Source organism: Linepithema humile, chromosome 2 (assembly GCF_040581485.1).
Source record: "Linepithema humile isolate Giens D197 chromosome 2, Lhum_UNIL_v1.0, whole genome shotgun sequence".
Taxonomy (NCBI): domain Eukaryota; kingdom Metazoa; phylum Arthropoda; class Insecta; order Hymenoptera; family Formicidae; genus Linepithema; species Linepithema humile.
The window spans coordinates 8,875,385-8,894,983 of NC_090129.1; the positions used below are offsets into that span (position 1 = coordinate 8,875,385).

The window sequence follows — 19,599 nt, forward strand, 5'->3', positions numbered from 1 at the left end:
GGAAGAAGTAGGGAAAGGAATGTATACATGCCGATCAGTGTGTGCAAGAGAGAAAGTGTGAGAGTGAGGAAGAGAGAATATAAAATACGTAGGTCACAGAGCGAACGTAAACAACCCCCCCCCCCCCATGCCGTGAATCAGCGTCGAAATTCCTAATATGATATTGTAAGACATTTCTACGGTCGACCGACAGACGGCGCTAATAAGGCACCGTAGTTCCATGCAGGCTATAAAATGGATGTACGCGCCGCTAGTGTACAGCCTAGAAAAAGCGTCTTACGAAAAACGGCAGCGTGGCCCCTCTCAGGTTTCTCTCTGCTATAATATATGCATGATCCTTATTTGGATTTTTTATCAAATTATGCACATGTACTCCTGTTAACAGGAGCAGTGCCATCTATTGTTTAACTAAAAGAACAACATAATGACTGTACATGATGGTAAATGTACCGACTGCGCTAGTTGAGCTAGCTCCTATATCATCATGTGCTCCTAATAACATTTTATTAAAATTGCAGATAAAATGGCGGTCCAGCGACATTATCGACTTTTAATGATCGATAACGATTGTCACAATCGACTATCGATTCGCTGCATATAAAGCTGCATCGTCAGTGTTTGTAATTATAATAGGTTATTTTGATTATTTTAAGTTGGCTTTTTTGCGTAGTGCTTTGTGATATATTGCCACCGTGTTGGTGGCGATTAGTTTAAGAACAGTTGAAATAATTTTAATAATTCACGAGACAAAATGAACGCACCACCAACCTTTGAATCCTTCTTATTATACGATGGAGAAAAAAAGTATACTGATATTTGTTTGCTCCTAACCTCATTTCTGTTGTAAGAAATTCTTCACGCTCGTGTTTTTTTTAGAATAATAAAAGAACAGGACACCAAGGTACCAAATGCTACTATCTTTACAGTTAACAAAGAGGATCACACTCTGGGAAACATGATCCGCAAGTAAGCATATAAATACTTTATCTTATTTGTATAGCTTTCTATTTCTATCTAGTTATTGCTTTCTATTCTACAGCCAATTACTGAAGGATCCTCAAGTATTATTTGCTGGTTACAAAGTCCCTCATCCACTGGAACATAAGTTTGTTATTAGGATACAGACAACGTCAGATTATACTCCTCAGGAAGCTTTTATGCATGCTATTACTGATTTGATTGCAGAGCTGTCATTGTTTGAAGAACGTTTTAAGGTTAAGGTTATGCTTATAATACAGAATATGAAAGCAATATTGTATGCACATTATTATAACATCAATCTATTTTTAGGAGGCGATTAAAGAGAAAAAGGAAGGTTTAGATTAAATTGCCAAACTTAATATATCTGTACATTCTATAGTTTGCAAAATTCTTTACATCTTTGATTTAATTTATATATAGTATATATTTATATTGAGACATTACAAATGCAGTTAGGAAAAGGTAATTATGTATGTTCGAAAAAGTGAATCAGCTCAGAATAATTTGCAAAATAGCTTTGTAAATCAATTTATACATGTTTGACTATTGTAATGACAATTGAATCTTGAGCAGATTTCACTTTTGTAAATATTTCAAATATAAGTGTTTTATGTGTTGAAAAATGTGTTATTTATGTGTCATTATTTATTTTTTACCTATTATTAATCAGTTAAGTATAAATCAACTTCCTCAACACTTAGCTATAAAGAGAAAATTATCTATCGACAAGTTATATACAAGATTGACTTAACATTTTCAATTCCGTGCATTTATGAAAATGGTTTCAAAAGTTTTAAAAATAAAGCAAAAAACAGTTATAAAATTAAATCTTATTTTAAAGTATTTTACCTGCATTTTTTATTTTTTAAATATACAGACATGCATGCAAAAACGTTTTGAAAAGAACATCTTTAGGATGTCCCAAAAAAGATATTTTTTAATTTCTTTTAATTTTAATTGGCATTGGAATTCTGCAACAAAAAATTTTTCAACAATTTTAAAAAATACGTTTTAATTATTTAAGTATTTTACGAGCATCCTAACACTGTCAAAAGTAGCCCAGAAGCGCAAACAAGCATGTAGAAAAATTCAAATTACCCGCTGAATTTACGGCTACAAACGCTCTATTTTAGCCGGAATTGAAAAATTGTTAACAGGAGCACATAAACTGTAGGAGGTTACTCGGAACAGCGCCACCTTTTGCTTAGCTAAAACAACAATATAACGACTGTACATGATAATAAGTGTACCGACCGCACTAGTTATGATAAGTGAGCTCCTATATCATCATGTGCTCCTGTTAACATTTTATTAAATCCCAAAATAAAATGGCGATTCCAGCGAGTAATCTTAATTCTTCTACGTGCTTATGGCTACTTAATTTTTCGCTTCTGAGCTACTTTTGACAGTGTTAGGATGCCCGTAAAATACTTAAATAATTAAAACGTCTCTTTTAAAATTCTTGGAACGGTTTTTGTTACAAAATTTAAAATACTAATTGTTAAAAAATTAAAAAACGATGTCTTTTTTAGGACGTTTTTAGGACATGAATATCGATGATATCGCCGTTCATTGCCGTTTCGGTAAGAAGAGAGACAGAAATAGTATGTCTGCTCTTTTTTAGTGTTCGAAGCTAGCTGAAGCGCGAAGCTCACATGTACGTGGCTTGCGTATGTGTGCGGTATTCCCTTTCTCATGCTGCTTGGCTGCTTACGCTCAAATCTGGCGTCATTGTTCCAAGCTGCTTGTGCTGCTTGCTGTTGCAATTGGCAGTGATGCGTACGAGAGGCAGTTCCGCCCCTACCGTCGCGTATTTTTACGGTTTCTTTGTGACGACAAGACAAATCTGTGTTTAATGCCGTCATGCGACGACGACGCGTCAATTTCGTCGTGTCTCTAGAGTGATGGGCGACTCTCTTCCGCGTATTCCAGCATAATATCCGCGGCCACCGTATCGTGGATCACTGATGAACGCGATCTTCGATTGTGAAAGCGAATCGAGGCAGTGATCCTCACTGCGTCGTTTAAATGGTAAGCTTGCTAATTCCTTTGTTTCTCTACGCGTTGTGTGTCACGACGTTCAATGGCAGCGATACGACAGCTGATGACATGTAAATGCGAGACGACGCGGTCGTAACCCAGATTCACGATTCACGATAACGTGCACCGCGAGCATCCGGGAGAAATTCGAAGAGATTTGTAATTATATGTAATAGCTTGCTCCGCGATGCATCGAAGCACGAAGTATCAGTGTTCTGTAAACTTTTTACGCAGACTTTGTTAGTTTTCTGACATGTTTTTCGTAAGTTGAATCGCATGCAAAAATCGAATACATATTGCGAGAAATATATTTGCGAGTTCTCCGTAGATCAAATAATTTTTAATGAATGCAATGACGACAACGTATTTCTTTGTATCGAAATTGCATGTTTTTTTCCAATTTTTGAATTACTGTTTTTAATGAGCTTTGATAATTGCATTTATGATGAGTGCCCAGAATCTCTATAAACAATATTACTTCAGTCCTTTTATGTAATCAACAAATTTCTTGAAACTGTATATTTTTTTTCTTGTGTATAATTGAATCTCTGTGCAATTTGGATTTATGTGTGTATATTTATGACTACATTGATGCATTTGATTTTAGAAAAGTAGAATTTATAAATGTAAGAACTGAGATGCACAATAAAAAGAATACATTCTTTTTATATTATTTTGTAGTCAATTTCATTCTAATAATTGAGAAATGCAATTAAGTTGGAAAATATGTTTAAATGTAAAATAGATCTGATAAGTATCTGTTTAAAAATATGATTGTGCTATTGAAAATGTCATGTTGAATTTTAGCAGAAAATTTCAGGAAGAATTTTAATGAATCTATGATAAATATTAATTGTTTCTCTTTAACAAATGTCTGATATGAAATACATATATAATATGCATCATTACTTATGTAGAAATTATGCATTTCTTAATCAGAGTCACTACATAAGTCTTATATAATTGTAATAATGTCTGTAATAAAGTTTTTTTCCTACGTTCAATCAGGAGATGTGAGAGCTTAAGAAGCATCAGAATTCTTTCTGGAACTATAAATCTTGACTTGTTTCTTAAGATGTTGTTTATCCTAGGCTTTGCGTATTATGTCAGCGATAGTACCGAATACGCAGAACATAGTAGATCATGCAGCTGAAAAGGAAAAGCTACTGGAAAATCTGTTGGTCGCTGCGAAAGAATGCCATATCAGGTTTGGTGGACGCGCAGAATTAGCCACAGAATCAGAAGCATGTGTAGCGCAGCTCTGCCACATATTTGAATTAATTTTTAGTCACGGATTAAAAACCAATTACATAGAAAAAATCAACTCAGCATTTAGGTAATGTTTGGCAACGTCGTAATATGATTAAGCTTTATTCTTTTGTAACGTAATTAAGCTTATTTATCTCCTTTGTATGATTTCCTGCTTGAGCGCACAAGGTCGTGAAACAGATCGCTTTTATCCATAATCTGTGATTCATAGGCGGGATGATAAATGTCATAGATGACATTTTTGCCATTGATAAATTTTAATCACGATTCGACAGAAGTGTGGAATATTAAATGTTCTTCGACATTTGTTTCACAGACATGTATCAGACTTGGTCTCTGGCGGTAACGCGAGACCCGGTGTTATAATAGACGTAGCTTTCTGGCCATGCATAAAGGAACAACTCACTTGGCACGAACAAGAACGTTTTGGTACGTTGAGAAAGGTACATACAGATTATGGTCGAGGCAGAGCGTGGCTGAGGGCTGTCTTGAATGAAAGATCGCTGGAACGGCACTTACATGCTGTCATAAATCCTGACGCACTGTCTCTCTTTTATGAGGAATGGGCCTTTTTGCTTGATCAGGAAAAGAGTTCTGTATTACCTAATGTAGCTGCAGGTACTTTTGTTATCAGATGTTTTCTTTATTCGATTCTTATCAAACGGCATAAATTAACTTCATGATTTATAGGCCTCGGTACAATTTTATTTGCGATAAGAACAGACAATGAAGAACTTGATGACCTAAAAGGAAAAGGAATAGACAGAAACAGGAGTGAGCAGTCAGAACCGGTTATTACTACAGTAATTCCAGGTAATTTCAATGATAAGTATTATTCTTAATGCGAAAGATTTGTTGAACAAAATTGAAAATAAGATTATTCACAATGCTCTGAAGTCATGTTTATTAATTAAAATAGTCGCCACGGACATTGATATTTTTCTTTTAGAAAAAAATTTGAATTTTCTTTTAACAAATTCAATTTTATAACACTTGATAAAGTAGAATTTATTAACAAACTCTCAGTTTTTTATAACAATGTAGTACAAACTTTGAGTCTGTTTGAATAATTAATAAAATACTTATGATTTATCAAACAGAGCCTTCCGCGTCTGAGCAGGACAAACGGAAAAAGAAAGTACCGACTCGTATAATTTCCTTTGACGACGAGAATGAGGAAGATGAGCGAAGAGAGGCTGCTACTTCTATAAGCGCACCACCGACATGCCCTAGTTCTCCAATGACAATGTCCACTAAAGATTCTACTTCTCCATGCTTATCGGACACTCAACCTCAAGTTGATTCGAACGATAGTACTGTAGTCACAAAACTTCCGAACTGGGAACAACGGTTAGCTATATCTTTTAAAATGATTAGATATAAAAGATACAAAACTGATAGAAAGGCGGTTCTTTCACAAAATTTGTTTCCAATGTTAGCAGTGAGTCATTCGAAGAAGAGAAAGTATTAACCCCAATAATGGATATTGGAAATATGGGTGGCCTTGTACCTGTGTCGTCGCTCGAGCAAACATTAGACGATATGTTAGTCACTCTGCCAAATTACTTAGATGTGAGTTTAAATTTTTATTAATTTTTTTTCTCTTAAAAAATGCATGTAGCTCTGTGCATACTGATTTTCATTGCTTAGTATTGAAATCTTATATTTTGAACGAAGAAATAGTCTCTAAAATGTTAAAATTTGTTAAAGATTTTTATCTCTTTGCAAAAAAAAGATTCAAATACAAAACGCGCGCGCGCAAAATTATAAATAAACTTATTTAAAATTTTATTTTTGTTTAGGACTCATCAGAGGTAACAGAACCCGCAGTGGAGGCAACAGAACCATTAGTTGGTTTAGATTTCCACGTAGATCCGGAGAATTTGGACGTAGACACATTACGCGTAAGACTCTTAGCAATGACAGAAGTGCTTGAACAAGCTAGGGAAGATGCTATATCGAGCAGATTGCAGTTAGCTCGTTTTCAAAGACAACATCAACATTATTTAGAAAGGCACGAATTACAGTTGCAAACATTGAACAGGTAATTAATTGATTAATTTATAAACAATTGTTTTACAGATCTTCTACGCATACAGAATGAATCACATAACTTCATTATTTCGATCGAAATAAAGATAATTTTTGATAGATTAAAAAAAGCGATTAATAAAAAATTACTATAAATTTGTAAATTAATCTAAATTAAATTACTTTACGAAAATAATCAGAATTATCAAGTCATGTGATACATTCTATATATATTTGTATATTTGTTGATACATCAAATGACATAATAATTTGTAAATTATTCCATCTTTTAATTATGCAGAGAGAATGAACTTTTACGACAACAGTTGCGTAAGTATGTCACCGCTGTTCAGATGTTGAGAAGAGATTCAAATTCCACGACGATATCCGAGGAAGATCCGACATTGGATTATCACAGCGAGGCGCGACAATACGAAGAGAAATTGATACAGGTCGCGGATATGCATGCTGAATTGATGGAATTTAATGCCAGATTGACAATGCAGTTGACAAACAGGTTTGTGTTGTTGGTAAATCACGCGAATAACTTTGCAATGACATTTCTTCGAATCTTCGCAGAGACAGATTAGTGAAAATGCTGCAAACGGAATTGGAATGTCTCCGCGGACCGTTAAATGAGGACGATCTACCTTCGGAACCGCCGTGTCTTATTCACATATGGATTCCATCGGCGTTTCTCACGGGGCAACCATCTGACATTCATCATGTTTATCAAGTACGATTTGCCTTTGTATCTTTGAAAAGCAAAATTTTCTATCGAGACGAATCTAATTTGCGCATTTGTTATGTTAAACATAGATTTATGTACGCATAAGAGACACAGAATGGAACATTTACAGACGGTATGCTCAATTCTATGCTCTTTATAGAGAGCTAAAGAAACATGACACTATTGTTACGACTTTCGAATTTCCACCGAAAAAAACAATCGGAAATAAGGTAAGCTATTTAAAAAGCCTCACATAAAATAGACTTACTAAGTGTTTTCACGCGTTAAATAATTGTTGCTGATCTTCAGGATGCAAAGTTCGTGGAAGACCGACGTCAAAAGCTGCAGCAATGGTTACGGCGAGTCGTCGGCCGAGTAGCACAATGTTCTCCCGCATTTGCGTGTAGGCCGAGCAGGCAGACGCTCGTGTCTTTGATGCCTTTCTTTGGGTAATTTATTTAGTTTATAAGAATTGCTATCTATAAATCAGCGTTGTACAGCAGTAATTTGAATAACCTGACTGTTGGACAACACTGCTACAAATCTACAAAATTCGGCTTTTTATAATCATTAGATATCTAGAATTTAGCGCTAAGCGTAACTATTTTAATACTTGTATGCGACTTTCATTTATTTAATAAGTAACGTTACATTAGAATTGGTCACTTTTAGCGCTAAACATATGGTGTGTGGTCTTTGCCTTCATTATATTCTATCATCTCTGCCAAAATATAATCATCAGTTTTTATTTTCAGTGATAATCCTAATGCTGAGGAATCGAGAAAAAATAATTCCACGAGAAGTACTTTTTCCTCTTCCCCTCAATATATGGGTTTATAATCATGACAATTTTTATAGACAATTTGTACATATATGAGAAAGTAATTTTAATTTAATTGCGTGGGATGAGTATTTTGTTTTACGTAATATTGTTGACAATTAAGAAAATGAGCGTATGATATTGCATGTATTTATGTAAATAAGAACATATCTGCGACTACACATGTGACTTGTATGGTGCCAGCATGTGTATGAAATGTAGCAAAAATTATTAAAAGCTGGTCTTTTCTATGAAAATAATAGTTCATGCTTTTAATATTTTGTTATCGAAAAAGTTATCATCCTAGTATGGAATTTTATTTATTATTTTAATTAATTGAGAAAAGTTTAGTTATAATCAATTTAATTATTTTTATTAGCTACAGAAAATATAATAATTAGGCAATTATTATATAAGCACTTATTGAGTAGAAAACTATTATCACCAATAAAATATTTTAAATAATTTTTGCTGAATTATCAAATGATAATATTTTAAAAAGAACTGTTATATTTTATAATGCAAAATATTTAAACGAATTGCATTGAATTTACATTGATAAATTGTAATTATTAATGTAAAAACCGCATTTCGAAATCTTAATAATTGCCAAAAAAGAATTGATTAAATTTATTAATTAAAATTTCTATCAATTTTATTAAATAATAATTATATTAATTAGATAAAACTTGTATTAATTATACGTATTTATCTTTAAAATATAATTTTTAACAAATATTTTGAATGTACTAAAACGAAGCGTGTACAATGCGTATTAAAAATTGCAGGATATCAATCTTGTTTTCTAAAAAGTTTATTTACGTAAGGCGCCTTAATAGTAATATAAAAAGGTACATTTTTTCCATTTATCCTTTATGACAAAAATAAAGGTGCATATTGTTATTGTGGAATAAGTACATACAATATTATGCGGTTAAATCAGAATACAACTAACTGCGCGTGTAAAACCACAAGTTTTAACAATTTACACAGGATATTCTCACTATGGAGAGGTAAGATAATGAGAAAACTCATAAGATCAAGGACGTCGATAAGTATATCTCGAAATAAATCCGTGCAAAACGCAAGTAGCACTTTCGGCTCATTTAAACAACAATTCATTTTTTTTTACAATATATTTGTACTAGGCAACACTTTGGCTGTGCTCACCTTTCCATATTGAGAGAAGTTCTTTTTTTTCCTTAGCATGGTATATGCTCCGAGTTACAAATATACTTATTATTATTAACATTGTTTTTTTTCCTTATGATCGACGAATAAAGATCAATAATAATTATATCATGTTCTTATAAAGCCATCACGCAACAATCGATGATTCTCAATCGATTTATCTCAATGGCCGAACGAAACACCATGAGCTTAAATTACATTACATCATAATCGTAATATCATAATCATCATACTCATCGTAAATATCGTTATTAAACCATCCACGTCGTTTGATCAAACATTAAATATAACTAAAATAAACAAGTTTTTTTGTTAAGATCAGTCATAATATGACAATGTATTATGGTTCAATACAGATATTAAAAAACAAAATTTTGTTTGATATATTTTCATATCATGTAAAAGAATTAATCGAAAATCTATTGTAATTATATTATAAACCTGGGAAGAAAAGTGTATTATATTAAGTAAAATTAGTATCGTATCATTTAAATTTATTCGTAAAATTATAAGTTAGTAAACCGAATAATAACGAACAAAAATCTAATTGTTTCAGATTTAAGGAAAATAATCACATATTGTTATCGAAAATTGAAATTAATTTTAAATGTCAAGCAAGATCATTATTTCGTATTAATTAAATCTCAAATTAGATTGAACGACGTTAATGCTTTATAATTTATTTTCGTTTTTAAAGCTTAATTTACGAAAAACCTCTGAAACTCTTGTCGAGGCTTCTAGCTTGGAAACTAATTTCAAATTTTACAAGTAGCACTATCCACTCTCCGCTAATACTTGAATTTTTTCCAATAAAAATAACAAAAATTGATAAACAATAAACTAATTTCAAAAATACAATACGAAATTATTCTTGCATACATATTAGTTTTTCATTCAAATAGATGTCGGGTTTATGGACAGTACATGTTTTCACGCACTTGTAATTCCTTTTATACACGTTATAAAAATCTGCATTGACCGATGTGCTTCCGTTACTTCGTCAATAAACTTTCATTTAATTTTGCGAAGGTATGCGTATCTTTTACTCGTTATATTCTGTACCAGAAGTTTGTGTCGATACAAAAAGCGTTAATTTATTATTTACATGCTCTATTTCTCTTCTTTGACTAATTTTGATTTAGCCCTAGGACCGACTAGAAACTGAAAAAGTTTCAAACATTCGATTTACAAGAAAAAAAGCAATAATAATAAAATAAGTACTGTAAGACACTCTTCGTAGAGTACTGAAGATTAATTAATCCTAACAATTAATTATAAGCGAAATGATCAATAACCATTTACGGATATTTTATATTCACAAACTATATCGTTGTGAGATAAATGTGTGTTTGAGAAATAAAGTGCTTGTTCACGTAAGCTTTGCTACTTTGCATTAATTCAAAATATAAAACGTTGGCGGTTTCAATTAAACATATGCAGCTTTCGTACAATACAAATATATATCATTCGGTACATTAAAATATTATATACAACTATATTTATGAGCGCGAACTCTGAATTCTAGAAAGTAGGTCGACAGAGCAGTCTTCGTTAAAAAAAAGAAAAAAAAACCAATGTTTCATATATTTATTATAAAACAGTGAATAAGTTGCAATTTCAGCAAGTATATAAAATCTTGTTTTAAGGTATCCTATACAAATACATGTTTTTTTTTATGTATTGAAAAATTTGTATAATTCTGAGCATCTTACAAATTACAATACATACGTTTTCCAACAATCGTTTTCGTTTTGTGCAAGATACTGCAACAATATGTTGTTCTAGACTGTCCTAGGGTTAAATAAATTTTTAATTGACATAATCATTTTGCCGTTCTGAAGCGTGCTCAGATTTAGATATGTAGAGAGAATGTACCGAACAGTAGTCACGTAAGGAGATTATTTAGTAACAAATATTACAGGGAAGTATATCCGTTCGTAGATAATCGGTGTGACTTGAACCCTAATTTGTTCAACGTTATGTCGTTCTTTTTTAATTTTTTTTTAGGTATATCCAAATAACAGGTAATATTCAGTTCCAGCAGTCTTCATACGTGTTACTCTGTTTACGGAATTGACAACAAAAGCTAACGATAATGATAACACATTATGCAAGTACACGAAGGTTAAAGAGTGGAGCCTGTGACAGAGTGCGGTGAAAATAACAAGCCTAGCGTTCGCTTAAATTACGGAAAAGTGAAGGCAAATAAGAGCCCAACGTGATGAAAAATGCACAAAGCAATAGCATATAAATATCAGTTTAGTATTATTAATTAATTTAGAGTACACAAATGGTTTCAATCAGGGATGCGACGATCGCAGAGAAAGATTGATGCCTTCGCTGAAGTAATAATATCGACTATCCATTTAACGAAGTTTACAATATATCTGTTTATAAACGAGAATCATTGCTAGGCTTTATTTGACCTTTACTCCTCCACGATTGAAATATTTAAAAGCCAATCAAGATATCCAAGATTCACTCAAAATTACGTTACTTTTTTTCTCGTCTACTGCTCGTTATTAAGTACGAAAAATCTAGTCTTTCATTAACATCAATTGCACATCATCGTGTTACGTCAGAATCATTCTCTGTTAAAAGTGCGGAGCACGAACAGAGCTGAAGTATATGGCTCGATACGCCTTTTGCTTTTCCCTCTTCTTGTCAGAATTGCGTTCACACTCAAATATCGATACGACAAAATGGTGGTACGAGGTGTTGTTTAGATCTGTAGCAAAATAAATTAAAACGAAGTTCTCTTAAACTAGTAAAGACTACAGTATCTTTGTATATATTTTAATTAGCCAGTGCATTTTGTGTGTTTCCCCTGACTCTCTGATTAACCTTCCTGTCTATGTAGCACACCTTACCACGCATTCTAAGGCATTAAACTTCCTAGTGAGCTGGATAAGAGAGAGCATAGACCAGTGTGCCAGGTACTTATGTGTTAACATTCTTCTTTTTTTTCGTTTTTTTTTTCTTCACTGTTGTAGCTAGATATACATTACATTATTATAGAAAGTATATTACTATCATATTTTAAAAAACCGTCTCTTCCGTCTCTCGACTTTACACTCTAGCAAGATTCTTATTTCCACTGACTGTAACTATAAAAACCGTTTGCAAAATCGTTCAGTATTAGAAAGCAAAAAATAAATTGAACTTCTTGAGTGACTATGCCTGCGTATACTAAATAATAATTTAACCCATCGCACGAATAACCTTCGTGTTCCTTTCAAGATATCCTCCGTTCATTGATATCGTGATGTTCTCGATCAAAATTAAAGCGACACACTCTTCCTTCATCTCTCTCTCTCTCTCTCTCTCTCTTTTTTTTTTTCTGAATTGCTAATTGTCTAATGTAACAGAACTTCGCCTTTACAAGATAATCAGCCTACGTTTGAGCAAACATTTTCTTCATTGAAATTGATTCTGCGGTCGCGCTTTAACAGCCGGTTTCCTACCCAAAGTTATTCGTGGATGGCTTAATCGGGATTCTGATATTACAACACATGCATACTGTCGCTTGTATAAGACGCAGATTATACACACGTTTTTCTGAATAATTATCCGCGTTTATACAAAGAACATACACGCGCGCGCGCACACCTGTGTTCCATGCCGGATTAGGGAGCCGTTTTTTTTTTTATGCACATCTGATACCGCACTGGCGAAAGCACATGCCACTTCAATCAATATTTAATATTATCACTCGTCATTTCTGTACTCAATGCGTGATCCATCTTATGCCGTTGGACTCATCCTATCATACACTCGTCAACCTGTCACTGCATGTTGTGTTGGTTGTACATATTCAGATTGTAATCTAACGTAAATAGAACGTAAATCAAAAAACATTGTAGCCCTATGGTATTGTCGCGAAACAGAATGGAAGAACGACGAGACGTTCGTTAACACCGGATAAACCCTTGAGATCTCTCCAAACGTTGAACACAATTTCGATTCGTGTTCTAAATTTTCTCATTTATTTAAACTATCAAAGAAAAAATTCATTAACTCATGTATACTTCTATACACGCGGTCCCTAGTTCATTTTCATGACGAAACGCGAACGCGCGTATGTAAAATAATGTTTTGTGTGAACAAAGACACATAGGGATACATTATTTTCTTGCTCCTTGCACAATAATAATTTGAGAATATTTTTAGCATACAAAGTAATAATACAAAACGATACAAAATTCTAACAAGTAATCCATCTCTCTGTCATTAATGTAATCGAGTTTACTTCAAACAATAAAGATATAATAAAAACTCCATAGAGACGAGCAGCATTGTATATATATACACGTGCCCTCTTCTTCGTATCCGTATAATTTTGTTCATTCCAACAATGAAATTTAATATTCTTTCTCTTTTCTTTTTGTTATCTTGAATATTTATCGGTGTATACAAAACTAAAGTCGTTTAGCACATTTTAGCACTAAATTTAGAATACACAATTTCATTAGTCTTTTTTCCCTGTAGAACACAATTGTTCATTCCTAAACGTTGTCGTTTCTTTTTCTTTTTGTTTATTTTTTTTTTTTTCTTTAGTTATCACAAATTATTGTTCCTCGTATTTATTTTTGTTTTCGAACATTATAACGGAGCTCGGATGCTATCCAATACTTTTCTTTTTGTATCGATGCAATTGCAACTTTTTTCAATTACACAATCCACGATGCCCGCACGTATAGGGCGCACTGGGAGCAGGCTGTTCGTTCTTTCTTTTTTTTTTGTTCGGTAACTTTTCTTTGTCGGTATACCTTTATGTCGAAGTAAATCACTTTCTACCCACAAGGTCGTTAAAAAAAAATATATATATATGTATATGTACTAATAGAGCTTACAAGTGTAACACTGCAGGGTAAAGAGTGGGACTATGGATTTGGAGGAGGTGTAGTCGGTGTTGTATGCGCGGAGGGTGATGCACTGGCGACCATCGTCGGACTGGCCGGCTGTTGCAATGGCAGGAACGCTGATCCCAAGCTGGGTTTCAACTGGAATGCTGGAACGCACGGCTTTGGGCAATAGTCTAATTTGCTCAAATCTATCATGGGCCGCCTGTGATGTGTAAAACGCAAAAAAAAAGACGTTACTCGTTTATCTAAGAGACGTTGTACATCGTGAGAAGTCATGCGGGAGCGTGATCTCTACGTTACCTCGCATCCTCCACAAATTTGAGGTTGACTTTCTCACAGCCATCGGGTGGTTCCCTCGCGAGGAACTTGTTAATGTGAGGAGAAGTACCGAGACGTCCTTCTCTGTCTTGTTCAGGTGTTGAACCACGGCTTCCACCTACAAATCAAAGAAGATTGTTGAAGCCACGTGACAAATATGACTTATGGAACATGTATTCCTCTTTATATCAATGATAAAAAAAATATATAATAAAAATTCATGCCATTCAACTATTTGAATATGCTTGCATATGTGTATAGACAACGAATTTATGTAAAATGGAGTGTTGCAACACACTTATCTCGTATCAAAGTACATGTCTTTGTAAACAAATTATCTTCATGCTACATTTAAGAATATTAAAAATATAAGTACAGAGAGAAAGAATATATACATATATGATATTGGATAAGATTCTTCTTCTTATAGCGCTGAAAAAAATAAAATAAATATCGAAACCTATCGGAACAGATATATTATTTTAAAAGATATGTTGAATTAATATCATGCATTAGTAATTGTTGTTCGAGTTTTTATGTACGTATGTATGTAGTACAAGGTGATTTATGGACAGTGACGCTTGTAGCGAAAAAAAGAATAGCTCACTAATTATAAAGAGTGAATAAGTGAAACATTCATAGGCAATAGCAAAAAAAGTCATGCAACTAATTCAAGTATATGTACGCAATTTTGTTTAAGAAGATCTGATTTACCTATTATTTATTATTATAGGCTGTATAATCAGTCTAATGATATGCGTGTTATTGACGATAAAAAATTGATAAGATCTTAAATGAATTCGATTACGATTGAAATGTGATTGTAAAAATCGTAACCACAAATTTCTTTGTCTATGAACAAAATATGATAATATTGCTCTTTTACAACATTGAGTTTTACATATATCTTGCTGGCAATCGTGCCAGACATCAATAATATCATGCATAAACGAGACGTGAATATCCTAACGCGGATTTCAGCAAAGATACTCAAACTTTACTCATTTATGTATATTTATACGTTTACGTCATTCAATGTGTGGTATCAACACAACAGCAAACCGAGGGATTAAAGACAAACAAATTTGTTGAAATAAGATCCATGAAAACAAAAAAAAAATCAAATCTTTCCGCAAATGTGCTCCAACCTTGTAAGAGATCACTAGGCGGACGGGACGCATCCATAACACCAGGAATCAGCGGAGACTCAGAATTCCTAGATGGAGGGCCTGTCTCAACAGGCACACACCTTTAGTTAGTGTGTTATTTATACTGTCGCGTGTTAGCCGGAAATAATCAGGCAAGAGTATATGTATTATAGACCCTATTAGTGGTACAATCGCAAACAAGCGCAAAAAAAAATAGATAAAACATGTAGAATAAAATGTTTTTATATATAATAATACGACTTTTTAAAAACAATTCTTTGTATAAAAACATTTTATGCTACATTTTCGAGTTATTCTGTTCGCGTAGAATTATCTTTTTACTAGTTGCACCGCTAATAATATAGATTCATTCCGTATAAAATAGATATAATCTTAAAATAGTGTGATTTAACATTTTTAACTGTTGTCCAGTTTTCAAACAGTTTATCACACATTTTTTATATATTTGTAAGAATCATCGTAGGTATATCAATGCTGTATATACCTGAAAACAAATTGTGTAAAAACACTGTCGCATGACTTACCTGAAGAATAAGAACTGGAGGGAAGGTCGGTAGCCGGCGTTTGTGTGTTGACACTTCGGGTGGCCCGTAATAGGTCTGCTAGAGGAGCGCGATGTCCTTCGGGTGTAATTTGCTCGCGATATCGTGCATACTAAAAAAAGCAGAAATGTTATGTACATATTAATGACATCTAAATTATCATATGCGTAAGGCGATAGCTGTAAAACGCATAATAAAAATTCTATTTGAGAAAAATATATTTGAAAAGCTTTTGCTTCGTCTGACAGAATATTTGATAAGAACCAAAATACATAATTTGGACGTATTTAAATGCAATAGTACTTAAAAAATGAAAGCCCATTGTCATTGTCAAAAGTTCAAATATTCTTTTCTCAAAACAGTTTCTACTCTTTTTCCAAACAATTCACACGTAAACTCTCGTTTCATCTTATTGAGAGAGAAAAATGTTGAACGTTATAAATCCAATAATTGTGAGAGTCTTATACACTACCTTGTCTTCTATTGGATGGTCTGCATCACTATTATTGGCTGTATTTTTGAGCACAAGTCCTTCTATTTCCTGATTGAGTCCTTCGATAGACGAACGCATTGGAGGCCTCATTGGTTTCACCGGGATATTCATGGGACTTGCTTTTGTACTCAAGCTAAATTGATTGTCTGCAAAAATAATAACATTAAATGATGTGTGCAAAATATTTTAAATTTTATAAGGCCTTAATGTTTTAATGACAATAATTCACAAAATAGATTATTAAACCAACGCAAGTTCTCAGTGCTGTAATACTTATATTCAACAATGTTGATTTACAAACGTTTCGGTCGTTTTATTCGATCACATTCAGTGTATAAAACTTTTCGTTTAGTACTTATAAAAGCGCGAATCAACATTGTTAAATATATAAGTATAATTACGGCATTAAGAACTTGCGTTGGCCTAATAGCATGTTCTATCAATTATCAAATGATGTTTAATCAATCTCATAAATAAAATAACAAGCTGGCAGAGAGTCACTCACGCAAGGATGTCTGTGAAGCAATACTGGGCAGAATTACTGAATGATCTCCTGGAAGCGCGGGTGGTGGACCACCCGGCATTATTAGTCCAAATGCCGCTGTCCTCTCTCTACTGCTAGTACCTTCTTTATTTGTACGTTGTAATCTGCGACAACAATGCACGTGAATGGCGTAGAGATTTTTCAATAAACGTTAAGGGACAAAAGAAAATGCGGTCAATAATGAATGAACATGTACCGATGCCTGAAATAATTCTTCTCCAATTTCTCATCAGTGACAGTTTGTTCCGTGGGATGACGAGTATGCATTTTTCTTGGTTCATTGGGACATTCCTCCGTCTGCGATGAAAGAGATATTGAGTAAACAGCCAAGTAAACTTCTTCACACAAACATCTTATTTTCCATTTTTCAATGAACGTTTTCAGGAAGAAGCAAGATGTTCACCTGTGTAGATTTGTCCACCAAGAGACTGGAATGCATATAATAGGATTCACGCGGCCATTGTCCTTTCAGATAGATAGTGTCCAGTGACGCTGTTCGTCGGATGCTCTGGTTTCCACTTAAGCTATCGCTACAGCGGCCGCTCAATGTTTTTGATTTGGCTGTAAAGCACAATAACATTAATTAAGTAACAAGGCAGTGAAATAAGTGTAGACAAACTTATATTGCAAAGTGTATACCAGACCGAACCATGAGATTGTTTTCTCGGTTGCTGGATTGAGTATTTGTGATATAAATTCGGTAGGAAAACAAATATAAATAATAAACGTACAGTAAAACCGAACTAAAAAATGTCTTTTCGGTTACTGTAACTAGTGTTAGTGTTTAGAAATATATTCAAAAACAACCTTTTATTTCTCAAAACAATATTATGTAATATGTGCATTAATAAATAAAATTAACTAGAGTGAAATGTGATATATAAAATATACTTATGAGCAAAAATACAATAGACATTAACAAAAATAAAAATTAAACGTTTACCAAAGAATTATAAGCAAGTAAATTTCAAGCAAATAGTTTTTACTTGTTTTGATAAAGAGACAAACAAATCAAAACGTCTAGTGTTGAATCAAGTGTGATAAACACAACTTATCAGTCTTATTCTTTTATTTCACATTTTAGACAATGAAGTGCCGTGAATGAAATAAATAATTCTAATTAAAAAAAAAAACATATACCTACCATCATCCGGAACGATTAGAGCAAATGCTCAGTTTACGTATCTTCAACAAGTAGCAATGTAAAACACCTATATTCCCATGGAAAATAAATTTCTTTAAAATATTAACTTTGCATGGAATAATCCACGATTTACGTGTTTCCTGATAGGGCAGAATGCAAAGAACGAAGTAAAAAGCACTGCTCAGTTTACATATCTTGAAGAAGTAACAAAGACATACTATGTCCATAAAAAAAAAATGGCTTGTTTTAACAATTATAATTAACTCTGCACAGAATATTCCATTTATACATCTTCTGGATAAGACAGCGCGCCGACAGCCTCCAGGACAAACGGCATTACCTACCGGCCTACTCGTCACGCTCCAAAATCATCACTGGGACTGACATCAAGTCCACGATGACGACTCCGATGCCCAAGGGATCACGCGCCCCGAGTACGTTTCTTTCCGAGCAAAACTCCACGGTTACAAAGATTACCTGCGTTGGCGTACGACGTACCTTTGTAGGACAGGGACCCGGGGCTCCGCTGTCCCGAGGAAGACGACGTGTCCGGCGAGATGCGCGCTCGCCAGGCAGCCGCGTTCGTGGGCGAGACGGTGGGACTGTTGTTGTTGCTCTTGCGGAGGCTGTTGCTGCTTTGCCGGCCCTGTCTCATCAGCGAGCTCACGGGCAGGGTGGCGCGCATCGGACCCTGCTTCGAGCATGGCGAGGACTTTCGCATACGCTGCGAGCTCGACATCTTCCTCACGCTCTCGCGGAGCGGCGACGACGGCGGTGATTTGCACTTCCGCGCGCGCGGAAGCGGATCGGACGCGCACCTGGCGGCTTCCTTCTGGCCAGCGGCCGCTCTTTCTCTCAGGGCGCGGGAGCTCCGACGTGAGTAGCGCGCGCGCAACCGATTGCAACTACGGCTGCCTTGGGACGCCTGGCGTCCCTGCGTGTGGAGGCACCTCGCGCTGAGGGCGCCCACCACCAGAGGAGATTTTTCACACGACGGCCGAAAGAATTTTCGGCGACAGGTCGGCGACGACGGCGGCGACGACGACGACGACGACGGCGGCGGCGGCAGCGGCGGCGCGACGACAATGCCCTACGCGTCTTGTCATTTGCAATGTTCTGCTGGCTGGATCGGCACGAGCGTCACGTGACCGCCCGTACTCGCTGACCATTGGTGGCGCGCGGCGCCCGCGGAGCGTCGTACTACGCGAAGACGTGCGGCACACCGCGTTCCATTCACTACCACCGTAGCATCCAGCACCGTGGCGAGTGTGGTAGCTAGCGTCCTATCGGCGTCTCGCTTCCTCACGTGCGAACGGGTCTTCTCTCTCGTGCATTCAGGGACGTAAATTCCTACGCACTACACGGGTGCCTTGCGAGATTGCGTCTCAGGCCGTTTTAAGACGCCGCAGTACGATAAGTGCGACAATTATGAGTATCTAAAAGACGTACCGTGAGAGAGATA

The 19,599-nt window shown here is 34.9% G+C and overlaps 3 protein-coding genes across 7 annotated transcripts; 2 read left to right on the top strand and 1 right to left on the bottom strand.

The window, feature by feature from the left end:
- The first annotated feature begins 560 nt into the window (after positions 1-560).
- Positions 561-1,604, top strand: LOC105679956 (DNA-directed RNA polymerase II subunit RPB11-like). 2 transcript variants are annotated; one of them, XM_012380301.2, is made up of 4 exons: positions 561-804; positions 877-966; positions 1,019-1,214; positions 1,291-1,604. In XM_012380301.2, the coding sequence occupies exons 1-4, from the start codon at positions 752-754 to the stop codon at positions 1,324-1,326; spliced, it is 375 nt and encodes a 124-aa protein (XP_012235724.1). In that variant the 5' UTR covers positions 561-751; the 3' UTR covers positions 1,327-1,604. The 2 variants fall into 2 exon arrangements, with proteins under 2 accessions (XP_012235724.1, XP_012235725.1); XM_012380302.2 differs by having other exon boundaries at positions 581-804; positions 1,040-1,214.
- Positions 1,605-2,636: 1,032 nt separating this feature from the next.
- On the top strand, positions 2,637-10,439 carry LOC105680019 (sorting nexin-29). 3 transcript variants are annotated; one of them, XM_012380425.2, is made up of 12 exons: positions 2,637-3,012; positions 4,113-4,357; positions 4,607-4,908; positions 4,981-5,103; positions 5,391-5,640; positions 5,730-5,862; positions 6,093-6,334; positions 6,623-6,838; positions 6,901-7,057; positions 7,141-7,281; positions 7,361-7,500; positions 7,807-10,439. In XM_012380425.2, the coding sequence occupies exons 1-12, from the start codon at positions 3,010-3,012 to the stop codon at positions 7,889-7,891; spliced, it is 2,037 nt and encodes a 678-aa protein (XP_012235848.1). In that variant the 5' UTR covers positions 2,637-3,009; the 3' UTR covers positions 7,892-10,439. The 3 variants fall into 3 exon arrangements, with proteins under 3 accessions (XP_012235848.1, XP_067205146.1, XP_067205145.1); XM_067349045.1 differs by lacking the exon at positions 2,637-3,012 and adding an exon at positions 3,049-3,283 and having other exon boundaries at positions 5,733-5,862; XM_067349044.1 differs by lacking the exon at positions 2,637-3,012 and adding an exon at positions 3,050-3,283.
- A 1,405-nt stretch (positions 10,440-11,844) lies between these two features.
- On the bottom strand, positions 11,845-19,368 carry LOC105680015 (glucocorticoid-induced transcript 1 protein). Of its 2 annotated transcripts, XM_012380412.2 has the most exons (9): positions 18,636-19,368; positions 17,397-17,554; positions 17,190-17,290; positions 16,955-17,097; positions 16,429-16,595; positions 15,939-16,068; positions 15,394-15,474; positions 14,228-14,363; positions 11,845-14,129 (listed from the first exon to the last, which is right to left on the bottom strand). In XM_012380412.2, exons 1-9 carry the CDS (start codon positions 18,874-18,876, stop codon positions 13,946-13,948), a joined length of 1,341 nt encoding a protein of 446 aa, XP_012235835.1. In that variant the 5' UTR covers positions 18,877-19,368; the 3' UTR covers positions 11,845-13,945. The 2 variants fall into 2 exon arrangements, with proteins under 2 accessions (XP_012235835.1, XP_012235836.1); XM_012380413.2 differs by lacking the exon at positions 15,394-15,474 and having other exon boundaries at positions 18,636-19,362.
- Positions 19,369-19,599: the final 231 nt, after the last annotated feature.

Coding starts and splice junctions, on each gene's coding strand:
- LOC105679956 (XM_012380301.2), top strand. CDS start 752: ATGAACGCACCACCAACCTTTGAATCCTTCTTATTATACGATGGAGAA. Junction 967..1,018: donor CTGGGAAACATGATCCGCAA/GTAAGCATATAA, acceptor ATTTCTATCTAG/TTATTGCTTTCTATTCTACA. Junction 1,215..1,290: donor TGTTTGAAGAACGTTTTAAG/GTTAAGGTTATG, acceptor ATCTATTTTTAG/GAGGCGATTAAAGAGAAAAA.
- LOC105680015 (XM_012380412.2), bottom strand. CDS start 18,876: ATGTCGAGCTCGCAGCGTATGCGAAAGTCCTCGCCATGCTCGAAGCAG. Junction 16,596..16,954: donor TGCTTCACAGACATCCTTGC/GTGAGTGACTCT, acceptor TTATTTTTGCAG/ACAATCAATTTAGCTTGAGT. Junction 14,364..15,393: donor GCCTAGTGATCTCTTACAAG/GTTGGAGCACAT, acceptor TTTGATTTGTAG/GTGGAAGCCGTGGTTCAACA.
- LOC105680019 (XM_067349044.1), top strand. Junction 5,863..6,092: donor CTCTGCCAAATTACTTAGAT/GTGAGTTTAAAT, acceptor ATTTTTGTTTAG/GACTCATCAGAGGTAACAGA. Junction 7,282..7,360: donor AAAAAACAATCGGAAATAAG/GTAAGCTATTTA, acceptor GCTGATCTTCAG/GATGCAAAGTTCGTGGAAGA.